Genomic DNA, 17,790 nt, shown 5'->3' on the forward strand with positions numbered 1-17,790 from the left:
GAGGCCGGAAGGAACCCTGGGCTCATCTGAAGGCTCCTTGGGGTAAAACAGACCTTCCTCCCAGATGAAGTCCGAGCTCCTCCAGCTCCTTTTGTTTCCTGGAATTAGGAAAGCCTGGTTCCTAGTTGTGTTCTCTCCTCTGCTGTTTGTTTTTTAATTTTTTTGGCAGGATATATACTGTGGAGTGAACCCAGGACCTTCCCACTGCGCTACAATCTCTGTTCCCCTTCTAATTCTTTTTTCTTTTTCATTTTGAGACAAGTTCTCTCTCAGTTGGCCAGGCTGGGATCCCAGTCACCATTGTCCTTCCCTTCCTCAGCCTCCCACGGGGCTAGAATAGCAGACACACCCACAGTCCCAGTTTCTGCACAGCGTCAGGGTCCTGAGATCGGCTTCCACTTTCCCAAATCATTCTCCGTGGAGCACTGGTTTCAGGTCGCCCTTATATGGTCAGTGACGCCTGTGACAGCCCCTTGGGCAGCCCGGAGGCAGGGACAGGAGGGCAGGGCAGCCCCGCCCTGCTGCAGCACCAGCCACAAAGGCCCCAGCTTCCTGGGCCAGCCACAAGCAGCTGCCAGCGTTCCGGCGACCTGGGTGGCTTCCAGGTTCCAGGCTCCGTGGGGCAGTGAGGTGGGAGCTGAGGCCTGGGCGGCTGGGGCAGGTCCGAGGGGGCTCAGAGCCCTGGGGAGGAGCAGGGCTGGGAGGGAACCTGAGAGGCCGGGCACCATCGCCCTGCAGTGCCCGCAGAGGGGGCAGTGGAGTGCAGGTGGCCTCCCTGGGGCTGGTCCCCACCCACCCGAGCATCTTCCCTCTGCAGCAGCCCCGCCTGGCCCACCAGTCCTTTCTGTGCTCTCAAACCCCAGTCTTCTGTCCACATCCCCTGACCCCTCACCACCGAAGCCCCCCTCTCCTTCACCCAGGGTGGAACCCTTCTGTCTCCTGAGCCTGCATCCCCTGTGGGGCAGGGTCCTTGTCCCCAGAGCTTCCAGGCTGAGCCCTGAGTCCTAAGAGAGGATGGGGCACAGCTGCGACAAGGGATGTGGCCAGGAACGGGGCCGGGGGCCGGGGGGGGGGGCGTCCTGGGCTGCACTGTGATGCTGGGTGAGCTGGGAATCAGCCACAGCCAGGGCAGGGCCCTTCCTGGGGGACAGGGCGTGGCAGAGCTCAGAGGGGACTGTGAAGCGGACCAGGACTGCAGAGGTGGCACAGAGGCGGGGAGAGGAGGCAGAGCTGCCCGAGGTAGAGCAGTTCTATGGCTTTGAAATGCAAACCAAAGGCACAGCTTCCACATGGCCGAGGCCGGGAGCCAGCCGTGGTGCTCAGGCTGTGTTGCACAAAGCAGCCCTTTCTTCCCTCCTCTAGACCCGCACCATGAGCTCCCTGTCCGCAGCCAATGGCGCCTTTGCCTTCCGGCTTCTAAAGCTCCTGTGCCCGGATGACCCCGCAGACAACGTCTTCTTCTCTCCTGTGAGTGTCTCCTCAGTCATGGCCATGGTCCTGCTGGGAGCCAAGGGCGACACAGGGGCCCAGATTGCCCAGGTGAGCTGGCCGGCTCCAGGCTCCTTCAGTGAGGGGGGAGGGGTTGTTTTTTGCTCTGCTGGGTGTTTTTGTGGTAGTGGCAGGGCAGGGAAAACTCCCCCAAATAATAACTCAGAGAAGATTCAACATTTGGCCTAGCACTTAATTTAGAAAATGAAGCTGGGTCTAGAGTGTGGCCCAGGGGTAAGAGCCTGCCTAGTGTTTGATCCCCAGCACCCCAGTGGGGGGAAAGGGCAGGAGGAGGAAGGCAGTGGAGGGGAGGGAGGGGAAAGAAAAGATGCTAGACTTAGCGGAAAAATAAGTCCGGGAGATCTGTCTCTATTTGGAGCGCAAGACTTTGCAACACTCATTGTTCACTGGTGTAGAAAGCCATTTCCAGATACAGGTACCAACCTGCCTTGCCAGCTCAGCACAGGGACAAACAGAGCAGGGCACGGCAGGGTCAGACAGAAGCCTGGATCCCGCTGGGGACCCTAGAAGCTCTAGTGAGCGCAGTAGGCCACGTGCAGGGTGCATCTGAAATGATTCAGAACAGTCACTGTGCCCAGAGCTCGCAGGGTGGGGAGGGGACAAGAGCCTGCGGAAAGAGCCCCGAGGCCTGGGCGTTGTTACCGGTGCCTGTGCACAGAGCTTCGGGCAGGTGTGCTTCACGGGGTCATTTTGGCCTCAGTGCATTGGCATCTTCAGGGCCCCTTCAGCGGGGACTGCTCTTTCTAATCTTTCCACTCACGGTGGGAGGCACTGGAGCGTCATGCATGGAGACAACATGCTTTCTGGTGATGCTTTGTGATCCTCTAGGGTTTGAGCCCTGTGCAGGAGGCTTCACTGGGATACATAGCTAGATCTGGGCTCAGAAAAACAACCCTCCCCAATAGCAATGACAGCAACAATAACGAAAAACAAAATCCTTGGAAAGGATCATTTTATGGAATATTTGAGAAAAAAAAATTTTTTTTAAACTCTTTGTGAGCTCGGAAGACAATATTGACAGTGTGGCCTTGATTTCCTTCACAGGTGCTGGCTTTAAACCCCAAGGGGGACATTCATGGTGGCTTCCAGTCCCTTCTCACCCAAGTGAACAGGCCTGGTGCTCCGTTCTCCCTCAGCATCGCCAACAGGCTCTTTGCAGATAAGAACTGGAAATTCCTCCCAGTGAGTTGAGTCAGAAAAATGAAAATGGTTTAATGTAACATAGCTGGTGACATAGGGCCCAGGAAGAGGACGCTGGAGACCTTGAGGAACTGACAATTAACCATGTTTTATTTTCTTGTGTTTAGACTATAGCTCTATAAAATACCCTGCATGCTTTTATGTGACTCTTCCTAGAGCTCTTGCCTTCATCCCCAGTTATTCCAGACTCGGCACATACCTACTTACAAAATGGCCCTTGACATCTCATAGACTCTGTGATGTCTTCTAAGAGATTCCCATGCTCTTTTTAAGTTTCCAGAGAACAATGTGCTGCTCAGAATGCTCAGCAGCCCGCTGACATTCTCTGCAGCTCTGTATCCTCACCCGGCCCGTCTATCCCCACAGTCATGTACGGAGTCCTGTCTGAAGTTCTACCGTGCCGAGGTGGACCAGCTGCCCATTGCGGAAGATCCAGAGAAGTCCAGGAAGCACATCAACACTTGGGCATCCAAAAGGACTGAAGGTCAGCATGGGCAGCTACTTCCGGTCCTTCCCCCTTCCAGCCTCTCCTCCTCCTACCATCCTCCATGCTTCTTCCTCTGTGCTCCCTTCTCCTCCTCCCACTCCACCTGTTCTGCTCCATTCTCCCTCATCCTCCGCCCTCAGTCACTGGCATTTCCCATGGTCAGAGTGATGTTGACAGCCTGGACCTCATGTTGCATTTGAACCTTAGTGGGCTCACAGCTCTTCTGATCAGATGTTCAAGATTCAGTACCAGAGACTTCATTTTGTCTCTAGCAGAAGTGGGGCTGCTGTGGCTGGCAAAACATACTCATAGGCCAGATTTCAGTTTAACATTTACATCAGAACACACTGTCACTGGCTTGAAATGTCTACACGTCAGGGGACCCCTCCTCTCTGTGAGGAGGAGATGGGTGAACAGATAGACCCTCCCTCCATCACTTTCTCCTCACTGGGACAACAGGCCAAATGCCCATACCTTGAAGGGGGAGAGGTTCATTTTGCTCACAGTTTCAGAAGGTTCAGTTCATGGTTGGCTGAGTCCAGTACAGCAGGGGCCTGGTGGGAGGGCCTGCACTGGAGGACAGTGCTCCCCTCATGGTGTCCAGGAAGCATAGAGAAAAGAGAGGAGCTTAAGATAGCAACGACTATATCATGATGCATAGATCCCACTCCTAGCGATTCACTGCCAACCAGGCTCTACCTCCTAACAAGTCACCAATAGTGTCCCCGTGGTCCAGCCAACTTCCCAAAGCCCCACTTATGAACATGTGAGGGTTTGGAGGGATTTTCTAGCACTGAGCCATAGCACCCACGCACTTGGACCTCCTCTTTCGAGAGCATGTGGGGCCTCCACCCCCCTCTATCCCTGCTAAGGGGACTTCTGCTACCTTCTCTTCCATGTTGCCCACCTAAGCTCCCATGACGAGACTCCACAGCCTAGGCTTCATTGGTCTCCTGCAGGCCCATCCTCAGTGCTGATCATTCCACACTGAAAGCACCCTCTGCGTGGGCCTGATCTTTACTCATTTCCGGTGGACAGAGTGACACAGGCCACCCTTGGTCCCCAAGATCAGTGATGGGGGAACGTGTGAACCATTCAGACAGCAGGGCCACACGAGGAGATTTCCTATTTCTGCTAACAAGTGAGCCAGTGGCAAATGAGAAGTGTTTTCCCTTTAAGACTCAGCTGTAGATTCCCCCATTTCTTCCTGGAATCCTTACCCTTTTTATCCTCTCCAGGTGCAAATTAGCCAGGATGCTCTTAGTTCATGACAAGATTCCACTGGGTGTCCAGGGGAAGCGCAGCGCATCTAGGTCACCCCCGTGACCTTCTCCAGGGCTACCTGGTGCTCTGCCTAGAGGGTGCAGTAGGATCCTCCCTTCCCTGGGCTTCCAGAAACCCCTCCTGTGCCCATCACCCCCTTCCCACTCTGAGCCCCTGTTCTGGCTGCCTGTGTCCCATGGACTCATCGCTGCCCGCCCAGGGTTAGAGCAGGGTGTGGGCGGGGTGCCCGAGACCTCGCCCATTTAACCCCTGCGGGATCGCAGTCCCCGCCCATCTCTCATTTCCTGCTTCTCGCCTCCACCCTGTGCTTTCTTTCTCATAACCTGCTTTCCTTGAGTGACTCCACTCTGAGGAGTTGCTTTTTTGTCTTTTTAGTCCATAACAGTCCCAACTCAGCAATTGTGAAAAGATGTTTAAATTTTCCAGGTTGCTGTTCTATAGTTGGTTCATCACAGGTTTATAAGAAGACATTGAATGTCTCTGCTTTCTCAAAAGGCAAAATTCAGGAGTTGTTGGCAGAGGGCTCACTTGGTAAGGGGATCAGACTGATTCTGGTGAATGCTGTCTACTTCAAAGGAAGGTGGGACCAACAGTTTGAGGAGTCGTCCACAAGGACAATGCCTTTTAAAATAAACCAGGTACAGAGAAGCTTTAAACAAACTCATTTGAAAAAGAAATTGAATAGAAAAATTTAATGTTGTAAGGGCATAAGTGGTTAAAAATTCTTTGAAACAATATATCTCTAAGTTGATTTTTAAACTCAGTAGAAAAAAATTACAAGAGTAAAGAATATGGTCTGCTTCTCATTATTTGTATAAACTACTGCTCTTCCTGTATCACAATTTCTTCCACTTCAACTGCGACAAACTGAGTCTGGAAACTGAAGCTTTTCCTTGAGTACAAGTTGCATGGTAGAGGCAAAAAAAAAAAAAATGTGCTAAGGTATTGTGATGTATGCACAGGGTGATGGCTGGGCTAGAAAGAAAAACCGGAAAACACATTTCTTTAATCAAGGGGTTTTAAAATTAAAACAAGTAGTTAGTTGAATTATTGAGAGTTAACATACAAATTATTCCCTCAATATTTGCAAATTTCTAATATTAAAACAAAATGGTCAATACCTCGGTCCTGAGATTTTAACTTCAATTAATGCGGAGTTAAAATCATTTGCCAAATCCTCTAATCCCTTAAAACACAGAAAACTTATTAGGAATAAAACACTTAGGAAGTCCATACATGTTCAAATACCCCTCATTTGAAAATCGCATGCCTTTGCATAACGATTCATTTATTTTCGGCATGGGATGTTGGGGGGATTTCAGAGCCAAACAATAGCACGTGGACAATTCAGAGCACCAGTTTATTCTGCCAGCGAAGACATCTTTCCCAGGCTGCTCTTGGATCTGCTTATGCGCCATGGCTTCCAGTGATGTGGGACCTGTGGTGCCGTCTTTCCCGGTGTCACCTGGCACAGACACTGTTTCCCTCACTGGTGCTGAGACACTCCCAGAGCATTGGGGATCTCCTTGCTGCCTGGAGACTGTGTGACAGCTGTGCTCATGTGCTCACCCCGGCAGAAGGAGCAGAGGCCGGTGCAGATGATGTACCAGGAAGCCAGGCTCCCCCTGGCCTATGTGAGGGAATTGGGGACCCAGGTGCTGGAGCTGCCCTACACTGGCCGCGAGCTGAGCATGGTCATCGTGCTTCCCGTCGAAGGCGTGGACCTCAGCACGGTGAGACAGCGGGTCTGTGTGCGTGTGCGTGTGTCTGCTGTCCTGTCCAAGCATCCTGCGACATCTTCACATCCTTCCCGCCAGGACAGAAACCGGGCACACGGCTGCCCTTGGCATCGCCCTCTCCAGTGGGTGGTTCGGGCAGATCCAGCTTGGGGAGCGTTTGGCTTTGGGATCAGACTGTTGCCCAGGACCGGCTTCTCCCAGTCCTGCCACGGGACCACGCAGGACGGCGGGGCCTTGCCCCGGGCCATAACCCATCAGCCTGGGTCTTCTCACTCTAGAACAGGAAACATGATGATGTCGACCTGCTGGGGTTATTACTGCATTATTATTAAGAGGGGCAATCCAGGTAACAACGTCGCACATTGCCTGGCACATAGGATCCAGGCTGTACAGTGTGATCCATTATGATGGGGATCACTGCTAATTAGCTGTGCGTTTATAACAGGAAAATATTAACGGAGAGTGAGAGAAGCCTACACTGTGGCCTGCGCAGTGGGCAGTGCAGATCCCGTGCAGAGGGCAGGACCTGGGCGCCCTGGCAGAGGAGGGGTGCGGCCCCAGGAGGGACAGCTGGGGTGTGCACTGGGGTCTGAATCTGAAAGTCTAATTCTGGCCTTTCAGGTGGAAAAAAGCCTCACTTTTGAGAAATTCCAATCGTGGACCAGTGCAGAGCAGATGAAGAGTACGGAGGTTGAAGTTTTCCTGCCGAGGTTTAAACTGCAGGAGGACTATGACATGGGCTCTGTGCTGCAGCGCTTGGGCATGGTGCATGCCTTTGAGCAGGGCAGTGCAGACCTGACTGGGATGGTGGCTGACAGGGACCTGTGTCTGTCCAGGTTCGTGCACAGGAGTGTGGTGGAGGTCAACGAGGAAGGCACAGAGGCCGCGGCAGCGGCAGCTTGTGATGTTGTAGACAGTTTTCATGAGATGTCTGGGCCTGTGTTCCGCGCTGACCGCCCCTTCCTGTTCTTCATCAAGCACAACAAAACCAACAGCCTGCTCTTCTGTGGCAGGTTCTCCTCCCCTGAGGGGTGCACTTACTGAGCGTGCCAGCAGCTCCCTCTGTGTCCCCAAATCCCCAAACTCCATGCAGATGGCTCCCAGGAAAAATCCCAGTGCAGCCTAAGGGCAGACCCGAGATCCTGCTGTCGGCACAGGCTCACAGTGTGCTGTGCTCTGTGCTCTCACACTGCCCGCTCATCTGTGCCCCAACCAAGATAGGGGACAACAGACTGCCGTGTTGAGCGTAGGGCGCAGTCCCGATCCCAGAGCGCAGCCAGCAGTTTTCCTGGGTGGCCTCAAACATCTCTCACACTCATGTCTCACACTACTTATTGTGGTTACTGTGCGCTTCCTCGCACCCCAGATCTGATCACACCGCCTTAACTGACTTCCTAAATAGTAATACTTGCTGCTGGATGGTATTGTTCCTAGTGCAGTCTTCCTGGTGCTTGGAGTTTTAAAGAAATGTGCATTTTTTTTTTTTTTGGTACCAGGGATCGAACTCGGGTCCTTGCGCTTGTGCAGCAGGCAGCGAAACCACTGAGCTAAATCCCTGGCCCAGAAGTGTGCATTTTAATTTTATTTTTCTTTGACATTTCCCATTCACCAAGTCAGGGCAAAGCACTGAATGAGGCCCAGGGACAGAATCAAGCTTCTTCGACAGCTGCTCTTTAGCATCTGTGCCAACTTGCATACCTTTGGTGGCAACCTGATTGCACCATTGAACATCTTCATCTTGTAGAGGTGAAAATGTATTCATATGATTTTATTTCTCCTTCTCCAACTCAAGGAGATAAATTCCTTTCAGCCCCTAAAATTTATTTTAAATGTCATCTTTTTCAAGAAATTTTTGCTTTCTCCAGAACCAGATGTGCATCTTTGAACTCTCCTCACAGCTGTTCATGTTAGTAGGTTGATTTATAAATCTTCCGTGTTCTCAGGTGTCCCCCACCTTGACCTTGAAGTCCCAAAGGTTAAGATTCTACCTCACATATCTGTGTCACTTGTACTACAGAAATAAGTTATTGTTCCCATATACAAGCTCTAACTTGTTTAATGGTTTAGAATGTTATTGTTTAGACATCCACAGAACAAAGTTAGCCCTGTTAAGCAGTGCATTCAGCATGTTGTGTAACCACCACCTTATGTAGCTCCAGAAGTTTTCATTGCCCCAGAAGAAAACTACCCACTGAGAAGTGAATCCCTATTATGTCCTCCTTGCAGCCCTAGAAATCAGAAGTTTGCTTTCTCTCTATGGATTTACCTACTCTGAACATTTCATATAAATTGAAGCATATAATATGTGACCTTTTGTGCCTGGCCTCTTTTGTTTAGGGTAATGTTTTCTAGGTGCATTCATCACTGTAGCATGTATCTATACTTTCATCCTTTGATGGCTACATAGTATTCCATTACAGAAATATACCACACTTTCTTTATTCACTCATCCATCAGTGGGCACCTGGTCTCTTGGACTTGTCTCATTGTTTGTAAAACTGCTGCTCTTCATCTGCATGTACACGCATTTGCTCAGTTACATGTTCTCCATTGTTTGTGTATGTACTCCAGTATGAAGGAATGGAATTATTGGGCCATAGAGTGATTATATTTAGCTTTGTGAGGCATGCCGAACTGTTTTCCACAGTGGCTGAACCATGTGACATTCCCACCAGCAATGTATGAGACTCCAACCTCCCTGTAGGTCCTTACCAGTGTTTGGCATTTTTCTTTTGTTTTTACAATTATGACCATCCTAATGGGTAGGAAGGGGCAGCACACAGTGTTTTCTGCTTTGCAGATCTCCATGGATACTGACTTTGAGCATCTCTGCACATACTCTTTGGCTTTAGCATTCTTCATTTGGCAAAATGTCTGTTCAGACCTTTGCCCATCTTTAAATTGGATTGTCTTTTTTTGTTGTGTTAAAAGAGTTCCTTACGTTTTCTGGTAATCTACCCCATCAGATACATCAGTTGCCAATATTTCCTCTCACCCTTTAACCTGCCTTTTCACTTTCTTAACAATGTCTCTGATCCACAATGCTTTTAATTGCAGAAAGTCTAGCATATCCAGCTTTGCTTTGTTGCTCATGTTACCCCCAAAGTTGAGTAGTCCACACAGGAAAAGCCTAAAACAATGATGGCCTTGCCCTGGCTACTCCAAAAGCTAACCAGTCTACACATGGCTAAAGCTAAAAATCGTCATCGAGATACAACGACCACATATGTCTCTTTTCCTTTCTGTTACAATTCTCTTCTTACTTCAGTCAGAAAGGAATGTTTAAAAAGATGCTCCCATTACATTTACACCACGCATTCAAAAAACATTTTAACAAAAACCCTAGTACGGCTTGGCTTTAAACCGAGCCTAAAAAGGGTTTACAAAAAAATGAAATTACATACTTTAACTAGTTGATAAATATACTTTTAATTTCAAATTTGTGTTCACATTTTTGTTTAGTTGCTGTGCTTAAAACATTTCTGATACATTACAAATTCTTAAATTATAATCATAGGCTTAACTTGTTCTTTTTTTTTATTCTTTGTTAATTTAAGATAAAAACACTAACTCAAGATTACTTAAACATATGTTAACATCCAGTCAAATTTAAACTATAACAATCTAAAAAAAAACCCCACACTTTAAAATCCAAGCAGCTACAGCCAAGTTTCTTATAAAATATTTATACTAAATAAGACAAAAAATATTTAAAAGGCTATAATTGTAAAAAATATATATATTTTAATAAAAAAGATTTTATATAATAAAATTTTTTATGTTAAAAAATAACAAATCTAAAAACCTTACATATTTCAAAAACAATTTGCAAAAATAATTTATCAAAAATATATATTTCCACTAAAGACATGACTGCCAGGCGCGGCGCCACTGAGCTAAATTCCGGGCCCTGCTAGGTTGCTGAAGGAGATCCAAACGTGCCTCACTACCAGAGCGCTGGATTAGTTACCGGTGAGCAGCACTGTGCCTACTTGCAGAGGAGAATCGAAGAGGCCCTGATCCAAAGGCAAACACAGAGCAATAAAAAGTCAGGTGTTTGCAAATGTTCTTTAAAATACATTTTTTGCATGGCAAAGACTAATCCGAGGTTACCAGGGAAGTGGAGTGTCCGTGGCGGCGCTGCGATGCGTGTGCAAAGCTTCCACGTGCTTTTGCCGCCTCTGCCCGAGTTGGCCGCGTAAGGAGCCCAGGGCGGGGCGTCGCTCGCACCCGGGGGCGGGCAGGCTGCTGCGGCGGGCGCGCTGGGGCACACAGGAGCCCTTTCCAGGGCCGGCCGAGTCCAAGGGGCAGAGGAGAAACAGGCGGTGCTGGCGGCGGTCACGGAGGGCGGGCAGCGCCGGCCACCCCCACAGATGTCCCGGGGCCCAGGAGGGAGCGCCCACCCCTGAGCCGTCGCAGCAGCTGCGCCGCACCGACGCCCACCGCCGGGCCTGTGCTGGGGACCAGGGCAGAGCAGCCTCGGGCAGCGCCACCTCGCGGCCGGGGCGCCAAGCCGGCCAGTGTCTGCGGCCAGTGTCTTCTCTCCCGTGATCCAGTAGTCAGCCCCCTGAGGGCCGGTGGTGCCTGCGGTCACCCTGGACTCCAACGGACCTTCCTTTCCTCTTTTGGAAACAGCGCTATGTTTTCTGTACTCAGGTGCATTTTCCTCGAAACGCTTCTCTTCCGGCCGAGGCTGGCCCCGCGTGGCCGCTGCTGGTGGCTCCTGCCCGCCGGCCGCTCTTCCCTGGATTTGGACTGACGCCCGCCCTGGAAGCGTTGGCCGCACGGAGCAGCCCTCCCAGGTCTAAGGAACACACTAGGTTCTTAGCAACATTTTGGGGAGGCTTTGCATATTTTTTTAAATTAGGCTTTTCTTTACCAGTTTCTGGTTTTTATCTTCAATGTATTTTTGCTGAATCTATCTCACAAATTACCACCAAAACGTGTCATTTCCTGATGTCCCCTGTTGAGCACAGGACAGCGACGCCATGGGACCGGCTGAGCGGCAGGCGGGAGCGGCAGGCAGGAGCGACAGCACCACTGGGGGCATGCACCAAGGGGCCCTGGCCTCATCTGACGCCAGGCTCAGTACGCCTCATTTCCCTGTGAGGTTTCATCGCCTGTGATCAGTGAAAGGCCTGGCCCGACAGCCAGCGAGAAATCCCAGGCCGTCCTTGAAGATCTGGTCACCTGACTCCAAGCTGCTCCGGGCACATCCCTGCTCCAGAGCCACCGCTGTCCTCGGGAGGCCACTGTGGTCACCCCCACTGCTCTCCTGCCCCTCAGCATGCAGACCTGCAGTCTGTGCTTGCACCGGGACTGGCCATGCTTGGGGTTTGTCAGGGTGAGGACCTGCCAAGCACTGGGTGGGACGAGTCAGTGCCGCTCCGCCTGCTTGGCTGGTCTGGCCTGGTCCAGGAAGGGACCCAAAGGAAACAGCAGCTTTGCAACGGGCTGGCTCTGGAGCCTGTTACCTCTGGAGACCGCTTGCCTGGAGAGAGGCGGCTGGGCTGTTTCTCAGCATAGAGCCTAATTTTGCTCAGTCTGTCCCCAGAAAATACTGGATTGTTCAGATTTCTGCTCCTTCTGGCCCACACTCGCAAGGCTGTTCCAGTGACAGGCTGGGCAGTGTCCCGGCCTGTGGAACCCAAGGCCCGGGCTGCTCGGACAGGTGCAGGCCAGCATCACCACTCATCCCGAGATCCATTCCCAGCAGCTGAGTGACTTCTGCATAACTCAGTATCAGAGCTGGTTTCACAGTGCACTTTGGGGAGCAGATTAACTTATTTTTGTATTTGACAGTAGTAAAATCTAATGATTTTCGAGGAAAAAAAAAAAGACATGACTGCCAAAATCCAAAAACTAGCTCCTGTCTCACTTCAAACTTAAAAAGGGCGGTCACATGACACCCTCTTCGAAGACTGGTTTTGGTTTTTTACAGGTTTAAAACTTTAAGAGAAATCAACTTCGCTGTTCTAAACATATTCCTCCTTCTCCCTTGCCTTTTGCCCTTGCTACTCAAAACATTTGGTCAGCTATAAAGGTCCTGCTAGACACATACCCCATGGCTCCTCTAAATAGCAGCCTCTACCTCATCAAAAACTGCCCCCTAAAAATGTAAAGGTAAATAGCAATAATGCTTTCTACTAAAACTCATTGATAAAGAACATCAGGAGAGAATACAGCAGAACTTAAAAGAAAATCAGTTTTCCTCACTGCAAGCAGTCTCTCCCAATTTCTCGCAGCTCTGCTCCCCTCTCCAACTTCACCCCCACTCCAGCCCCCACCCCACCCGTGTAACTGCTGACTCCACTCTGCTACAGGTGAGGACCACCCAAGGGTTCCTGCTGACAGAGTCCTGAGGTGACCGGACTTTCCAGGAATCTGCCTTCCTTCAAGGCTGACCTCCCCAATACTGATAGGGCTGACAGTTATACTCCTGTAAATAAAGTCTTTCAAGATGACTGTCATAAAGGTTATAAAGGTTATGACCTGTAAAGAACTATTTGATCTCAAAAGACAGATAAGGTTAGCAACTGTGTTCCTATAAACAAGACTTTAAGACATTCTAAAACTCCTGGCATTTCACTCTCAAGTCTAAATTATAAAGCTGTCACTAAATTTTTTTTAAAATGTCTTTGTTCCTTTCTACACCGATCATTCCAAAAAATGTATGTAAGCTAAAATATTCCGTTGCTCAACACTCAGTCTTTTGGACAGGCGTTCAGCTGAGTCAGGGTGCACCTAGTAAATCCTCCCACTTCCCAGAGGTCTCTGTTGCCTTGTGTGTAATGCAACATTCATGCCTATTTGTACATGTTTTTCTTTGAGATGAAATTTTCATTAATTTTTGTTCCTGTTTGTTTGTTTTTGGTACCAGGGATTGAACTCGGGGTCTTGCGCTTGTGCGGCCGGTGCCGGAGCCACTGAGCTAAATCCCCAGCCCAAATTTTCATTAATTTGTAAAGACTCAAAATAATATTTTTAACTTTGAGGTATTGAGAGAGAAGGATTACAAGGATGTTAAGTGTATAAATTATTGGGTAAATCGGTCTATTTGCATCTTTACTCTTCTTATTCAGGAAAATGCAGAGTCCCATGTATTCAAGCCTTTTAAGCATTTTCTTATTAAAACCCTTGAAAATGTATACACGTTTCACACTGGTTTTGGTTTTCTTTTCATGGTTATTGCTATATTTTCTTGTCATTATTTCAATTACAAACAACAGCATTTCCCCTCACCTGGTTAAGGATCTCTTGTAAGGAGTCAACTGAAATTTACACATTTTTGTTCGCATGAACCATTTGCTCGACTCTTCTGGTCACGACAGGGTTTAATAAATTCTCTTGGGGTTTCTACTATCTGACGATAGAGCATGATGGTTACTAGGTATACAGCTGTGTGTACCAACACGAGGCCTGCATCTTCCGATTGCTGTAGTCCTTCCTGGTAGGTTCTCTGCGTGGTTATCTGTTTCTGTTTTGTTTTCTCCTTCTTGCATTACCCAGACACTCTGAGCCAGGGGATGCAAAGGCGCTGGGAATTCTTGTGACGCTCTTGGTGCTGAGGGAGAGGCTGACCGTGTCCAGGGCCGGTGAGTGTGAGAGGAAACGGGGGCTTCCACGGGGTTTGTGGCAGAGCAGATGAAGGCTCTTGGAGGGCACCAAACGGCCTCTCAGTCTTAAGTGAACGTTCTCCTTGGACAAGCACTTCCACTCCTAGGTGTCTGGTCTACAGGAATCTTTGGCTGCACGCTGAGCCACGTTCCAGGGTTTTCTCTGCAGCGTTTACAAATGAAGGCCCTGTTATAGGCCCTGGCCCGGAAGGGATTCATGCTGGTCTTCAGAGTGAGTTGGTTCTCAGCGGGGTTATTATGGAAGACCCAGGCCGGCTCTACTTCAGCCTTCTCACTTCCTGTCTTGCCATGTGATCTCTCTCTCACTCACACCCTCAGGCCATGCACTAGAGCCAGCAGAGGCCAGTGCCATGCTCCTGGAACTCCAGAAAATGTGAACAAAATGAATCTCCTTTCTCTGCAAAGTACCCAGCCTCAGGTAGTTTGTTATCTCCCCAGAAAACAAGCAAATGCACTGAGTTTATCCAAAATGAAGATCCTGGCCTGTGGCCCTTAGCCTCCTCTATGGCTCAGCTCTGGCAGGAGCGTCACCGTGGCAGGACCCAGGTTGACATCATCAGCTCTGCAGTCTGTGCCCGGCCCAGTGCCTGGAGCTCCTTCCAGGTTCCACTGGGGCTGAACGGAAAGGCAGACAGTCCCTGAGGTCCCTGAAGCCCCCAGCAGGGCATCTTTCCCCTGTCACACCACTGTGTGAATCCACGCAGTGCTTTCTGATGCTGCTCATGTTTATCACAGTCACTTGTCCAATTCCTAAAAAGCGTCCAACCCGCCTTTCCTCTCTGTTTCCTTCTGCCCCATTTCTCTACATCCTACAAGGGAAACGGGGCAGAACCCTTCCCTGGCCGGACACTAAACAACCCCAAGCCCTGTCTCTTTGGTCACCCGCTGCCTGCCGACCCACTCACGCCTCTCCCTCCATGGCTTGGAATCCCTTCCTCCTTCCTCCCCTTCATCGCCAGTCCAGCCACCTGCCACACTGAGGTGGGCGTCGTCACTCCAAATCTCACCTGGCCCTCAGCCCGAAATCCCTCAGTGCATCCTCTTCCGCCACCAGCAGCCCACCCTCTCCAGCAGGAAGGTGAGCCTTGTAATGTCTTGGCTGCACCTTCTTTCTTTGAGAGCCCTGGGGAGCCCCTCCCTGCTGACCCCACATGCGCAGCCACCCTAGCTCCTGTCAAACTTCAGCTCAAGCGATGGTTCCTGCAGGAGATGCCCCTGAGTCTCTCCCCAGCGTGTGTGGTGCTTTTGCTAAAACAAGCTGACAAACAAAAACACCAAAACCTGGGTCCAGTCAGTGGAGTCAGGATCTTTGCTGGAGTCCAGCCACAGCCTGTTCCCAGAATGGGGCCGTTGCAAGGGTAGCTATTGCTGGAGGTCACTCCCTCCATAGTCCTGGTGTGGGTCCACTCCTATTTCTCTGCACTTTGGAACCCTGCCCCAAATCAGACGTCACTGTGCCCAGGCTCAGTTGCTCACCTGCCAGATTCGCCATGCCTCCCCCTCCAGGGTCACCAACTTCTCCCTGCCCCTCAGGCCAAGGTCCAGAGCTTGGTTCCCACCAGTCCCTCCCTCCCTCGGCAGAGGACACGGCCAGCTCAACAAGTGCAGGATCTGAGCAGGGCTCTGTCCTCCCCACGAGGCTTTCAGCAGATGCTAGGAGCCGAGGCTAGAGTGGGGGTCAGAGGTGTCCCGAAGGCCCCTGTGTTCCAGCTGCAGCACTACTGGGAGGTTATGGATGCTGGGAGATGAGCCCCAGGACAGGAAAGGACGGGACAACTGGGGACCCACCCCTGAGGGACATGTGCCGTTCATGGTGTCATCGTGGGACTGCCTACCAGACACGCATGTGTGCTGCACCTCAGGCCTTGCCGTGCCCAGGAAGGCCTGCTGGGGTCTCCAGGGAGGAGTGGGAGGGGAGACGCATGGAGTGGCCACTGCTGACTAACGTGGCCACTTGGCTGTTGGGTGTAAACGGTGGAGGCCCAGTGAAGTCCAAGGACGGCTGCTCATAAACCAGGACAGCAGGGTGAGGGTCATTGTCGGCGGGGAGGACACTCCAATACAGCCACATCTGCATCACCACTGTACACAGAAGCAATCAGAAAAGCGCTATTTTGGACCATTCAGAAGATGCCATTTCAAGGCTGCATTTGAATCTGGTGCTCCTCACAGGACCAATGGAGAGATGCTCTTCTCAGTCCTTCATCTGCATGTGGGCACAGCAATCAAAAAACTGTTCCTCATGCTTCATTCACATGTAACAGGACACAAAGGTGCTTTATCGCAGGATAGTTTAAACAAAGCATGGCGCTGAGGGAGTGTTGGATGGGAGAACTTCCTCAATGCCTTATTTACAGACAGAGAGAAGAACCCTTGCCCTCATTCTCAGGCCACCATGAGCCTCTCCCTGGCCTGCTCTCACTCTGCACAGCATACTTCTTTTCCATCTTCCAGAAATGCACACTTTTGCTGTCTTTTCTGTGAGTTTTCTCCAAGTCATTGTTGGGGACCCCAGGAACCTGGAAAGCAGCCCCGTGGGACTCTCCACCTGGTGACACTCACATTGCCCTAACTGGTCTTCGAGGTGCAGAGCGTCCTCTCCTCACAGCAAGGAGCAAGCATCTCAACCCCCCGAGGGGCCCCAGGAGCCTGGCTCCACTCTTCCCTGGATGAGGGGAAACCTGAGGAAACCTAGCCTGAGGGTCCCCATGGCCTGCAGTCTGGAGCCGAAGGGATTGGAAAATCCATGTCAAGGAAGACTGGGACTTGAGAAGCAAGAAATCACAAGATCCTGTCCTGAACCAGCTGTCCCCAGGCTCCTGTGAGCCTCTTTCTGCACTGGGTCTCAACCCTGGCCTGGAAAACCTGCACACTCTCACCCCAGCGGTCCCCCCTGGCCCTGCCTTCCACACTGAAAGACTGAAACACTAACACGGTGCCTAGGAGCTACACACAACGTCTCTGGGATGACTTTAGGAATATGTTACTCCAGGACCTGAAGTCATTCCTTTGGAATGGGATTGTCAGGAAGGACGGGGCTTCTCTCTCCAGTCTCTGGGAGGGTGGAATCCTAGATGTGGGAATCACACACGTATGCTCTCCATGACGCTGTCCTCTTTCTACTTCCCCTGTGCTTCCACTGGTAAAACACCCAGTGTTCTCTGTGAAGTGAGATTCACGCTGGATCCTCCTCACTAGTGCAGTAGTACATTATTGATTCAAATCTCTCCTTACCACTTTAATGGCGTCTGGATGGTTTGTCTTTGGCTTAGCTTCGCCCACGTGTCAGTGCAAGAACTGTGGATGGCGAAGGCGAAGCTGGGGCTGAGTGAGAGTCTGGAGCATCATCAGGGAACTGCAGTCCATGGTGAATGAGGCCTCTGGATTCTGCCTAACTTGATCCCTTCTCCTGCTGCCTCTTTCTCACCCTTGACCATGACAGCAGCCTTCTGTGAAAAACCCTTCACAGTGCACCCAGGAACACGTCCTGCAACACAGAACCTTCCAATCATTTGGAGGTTCCCCGTAGACCACAAGAGAGAGGAAACCCCTGTGATGGTGCAGTTTGTGTGTTGACTTCACTGTGTCACTCTCCCCAGATACCTGGCCCAGCAGCAGTCTAATACTAACCAAAAGGTATCTTTCTTTATGGTTACCATTGACTAGAGAAGATTATCTTCCATAATCTAGGTGATCATCATCTAATCAGGTGAAGGTTAGGAGGTTAAGAATGAGCTCCACAATCTGATAATGGAGTATGACCCAACCCTAGAAGGAAAGGAGCTCTTCAGCCAGGAAAAGGCCTGAAGGAAAACTGCAGAGACATAAAAGCATCGACATAAAAGCATAAAGCATCAGTGGGTAGGGGTTGTGGGAGGGCGAAGAGCACAGAGGTTTCCAGGGCAGTGAAACTATTCTGAATGACACTGATGAC

General features: G+C 50.5%; 1 protein-coding gene across 1 annotated transcript; it reads left to right on the forward strand.

Annotated features, from left to right (window-relative positions):
* Positions 1-539: 539 nt before the first annotated feature.
* LOC101700163 (serpin B9) lies at positions 540-7,824 on the forward strand. Its single transcript, XM_004847778.4, has 7 exons — positions 540-630; positions 1,363-1,539; positions 2,554-2,691; positions 3,076-3,193; positions 4,976-5,118; positions 6,058-6,213; positions 6,841-7,824. The coding sequence occupies exons 2-7, from the start codon at positions 1,372-1,374 to the stop codon at positions 7,261-7,263; spliced, it is 1,146 nt and encodes a 381-aa protein (XP_004847835.1). The 5' UTR covers positions 540-630; positions 1,363-1,371; the 3' UTR covers positions 7,264-7,824.
* The last annotated feature ends 9,966 nt before the right edge of the window (positions 7,825-17,790 follow it).

Source organism: Heterocephalus glaber, unplaced genomic scaffold (assembly GCF_053883595.1).
Source record: "Heterocephalus glaber isolate CG9 unplaced genomic scaffold, H.glaber_assembly_v1.0 deba00001472, whole genome shotgun sequence".
Taxonomy (NCBI): Eukaryota; Metazoa; Chordata; class Mammalia; order Rodentia; family Bathyergidae; genus Heterocephalus; species Heterocephalus glaber.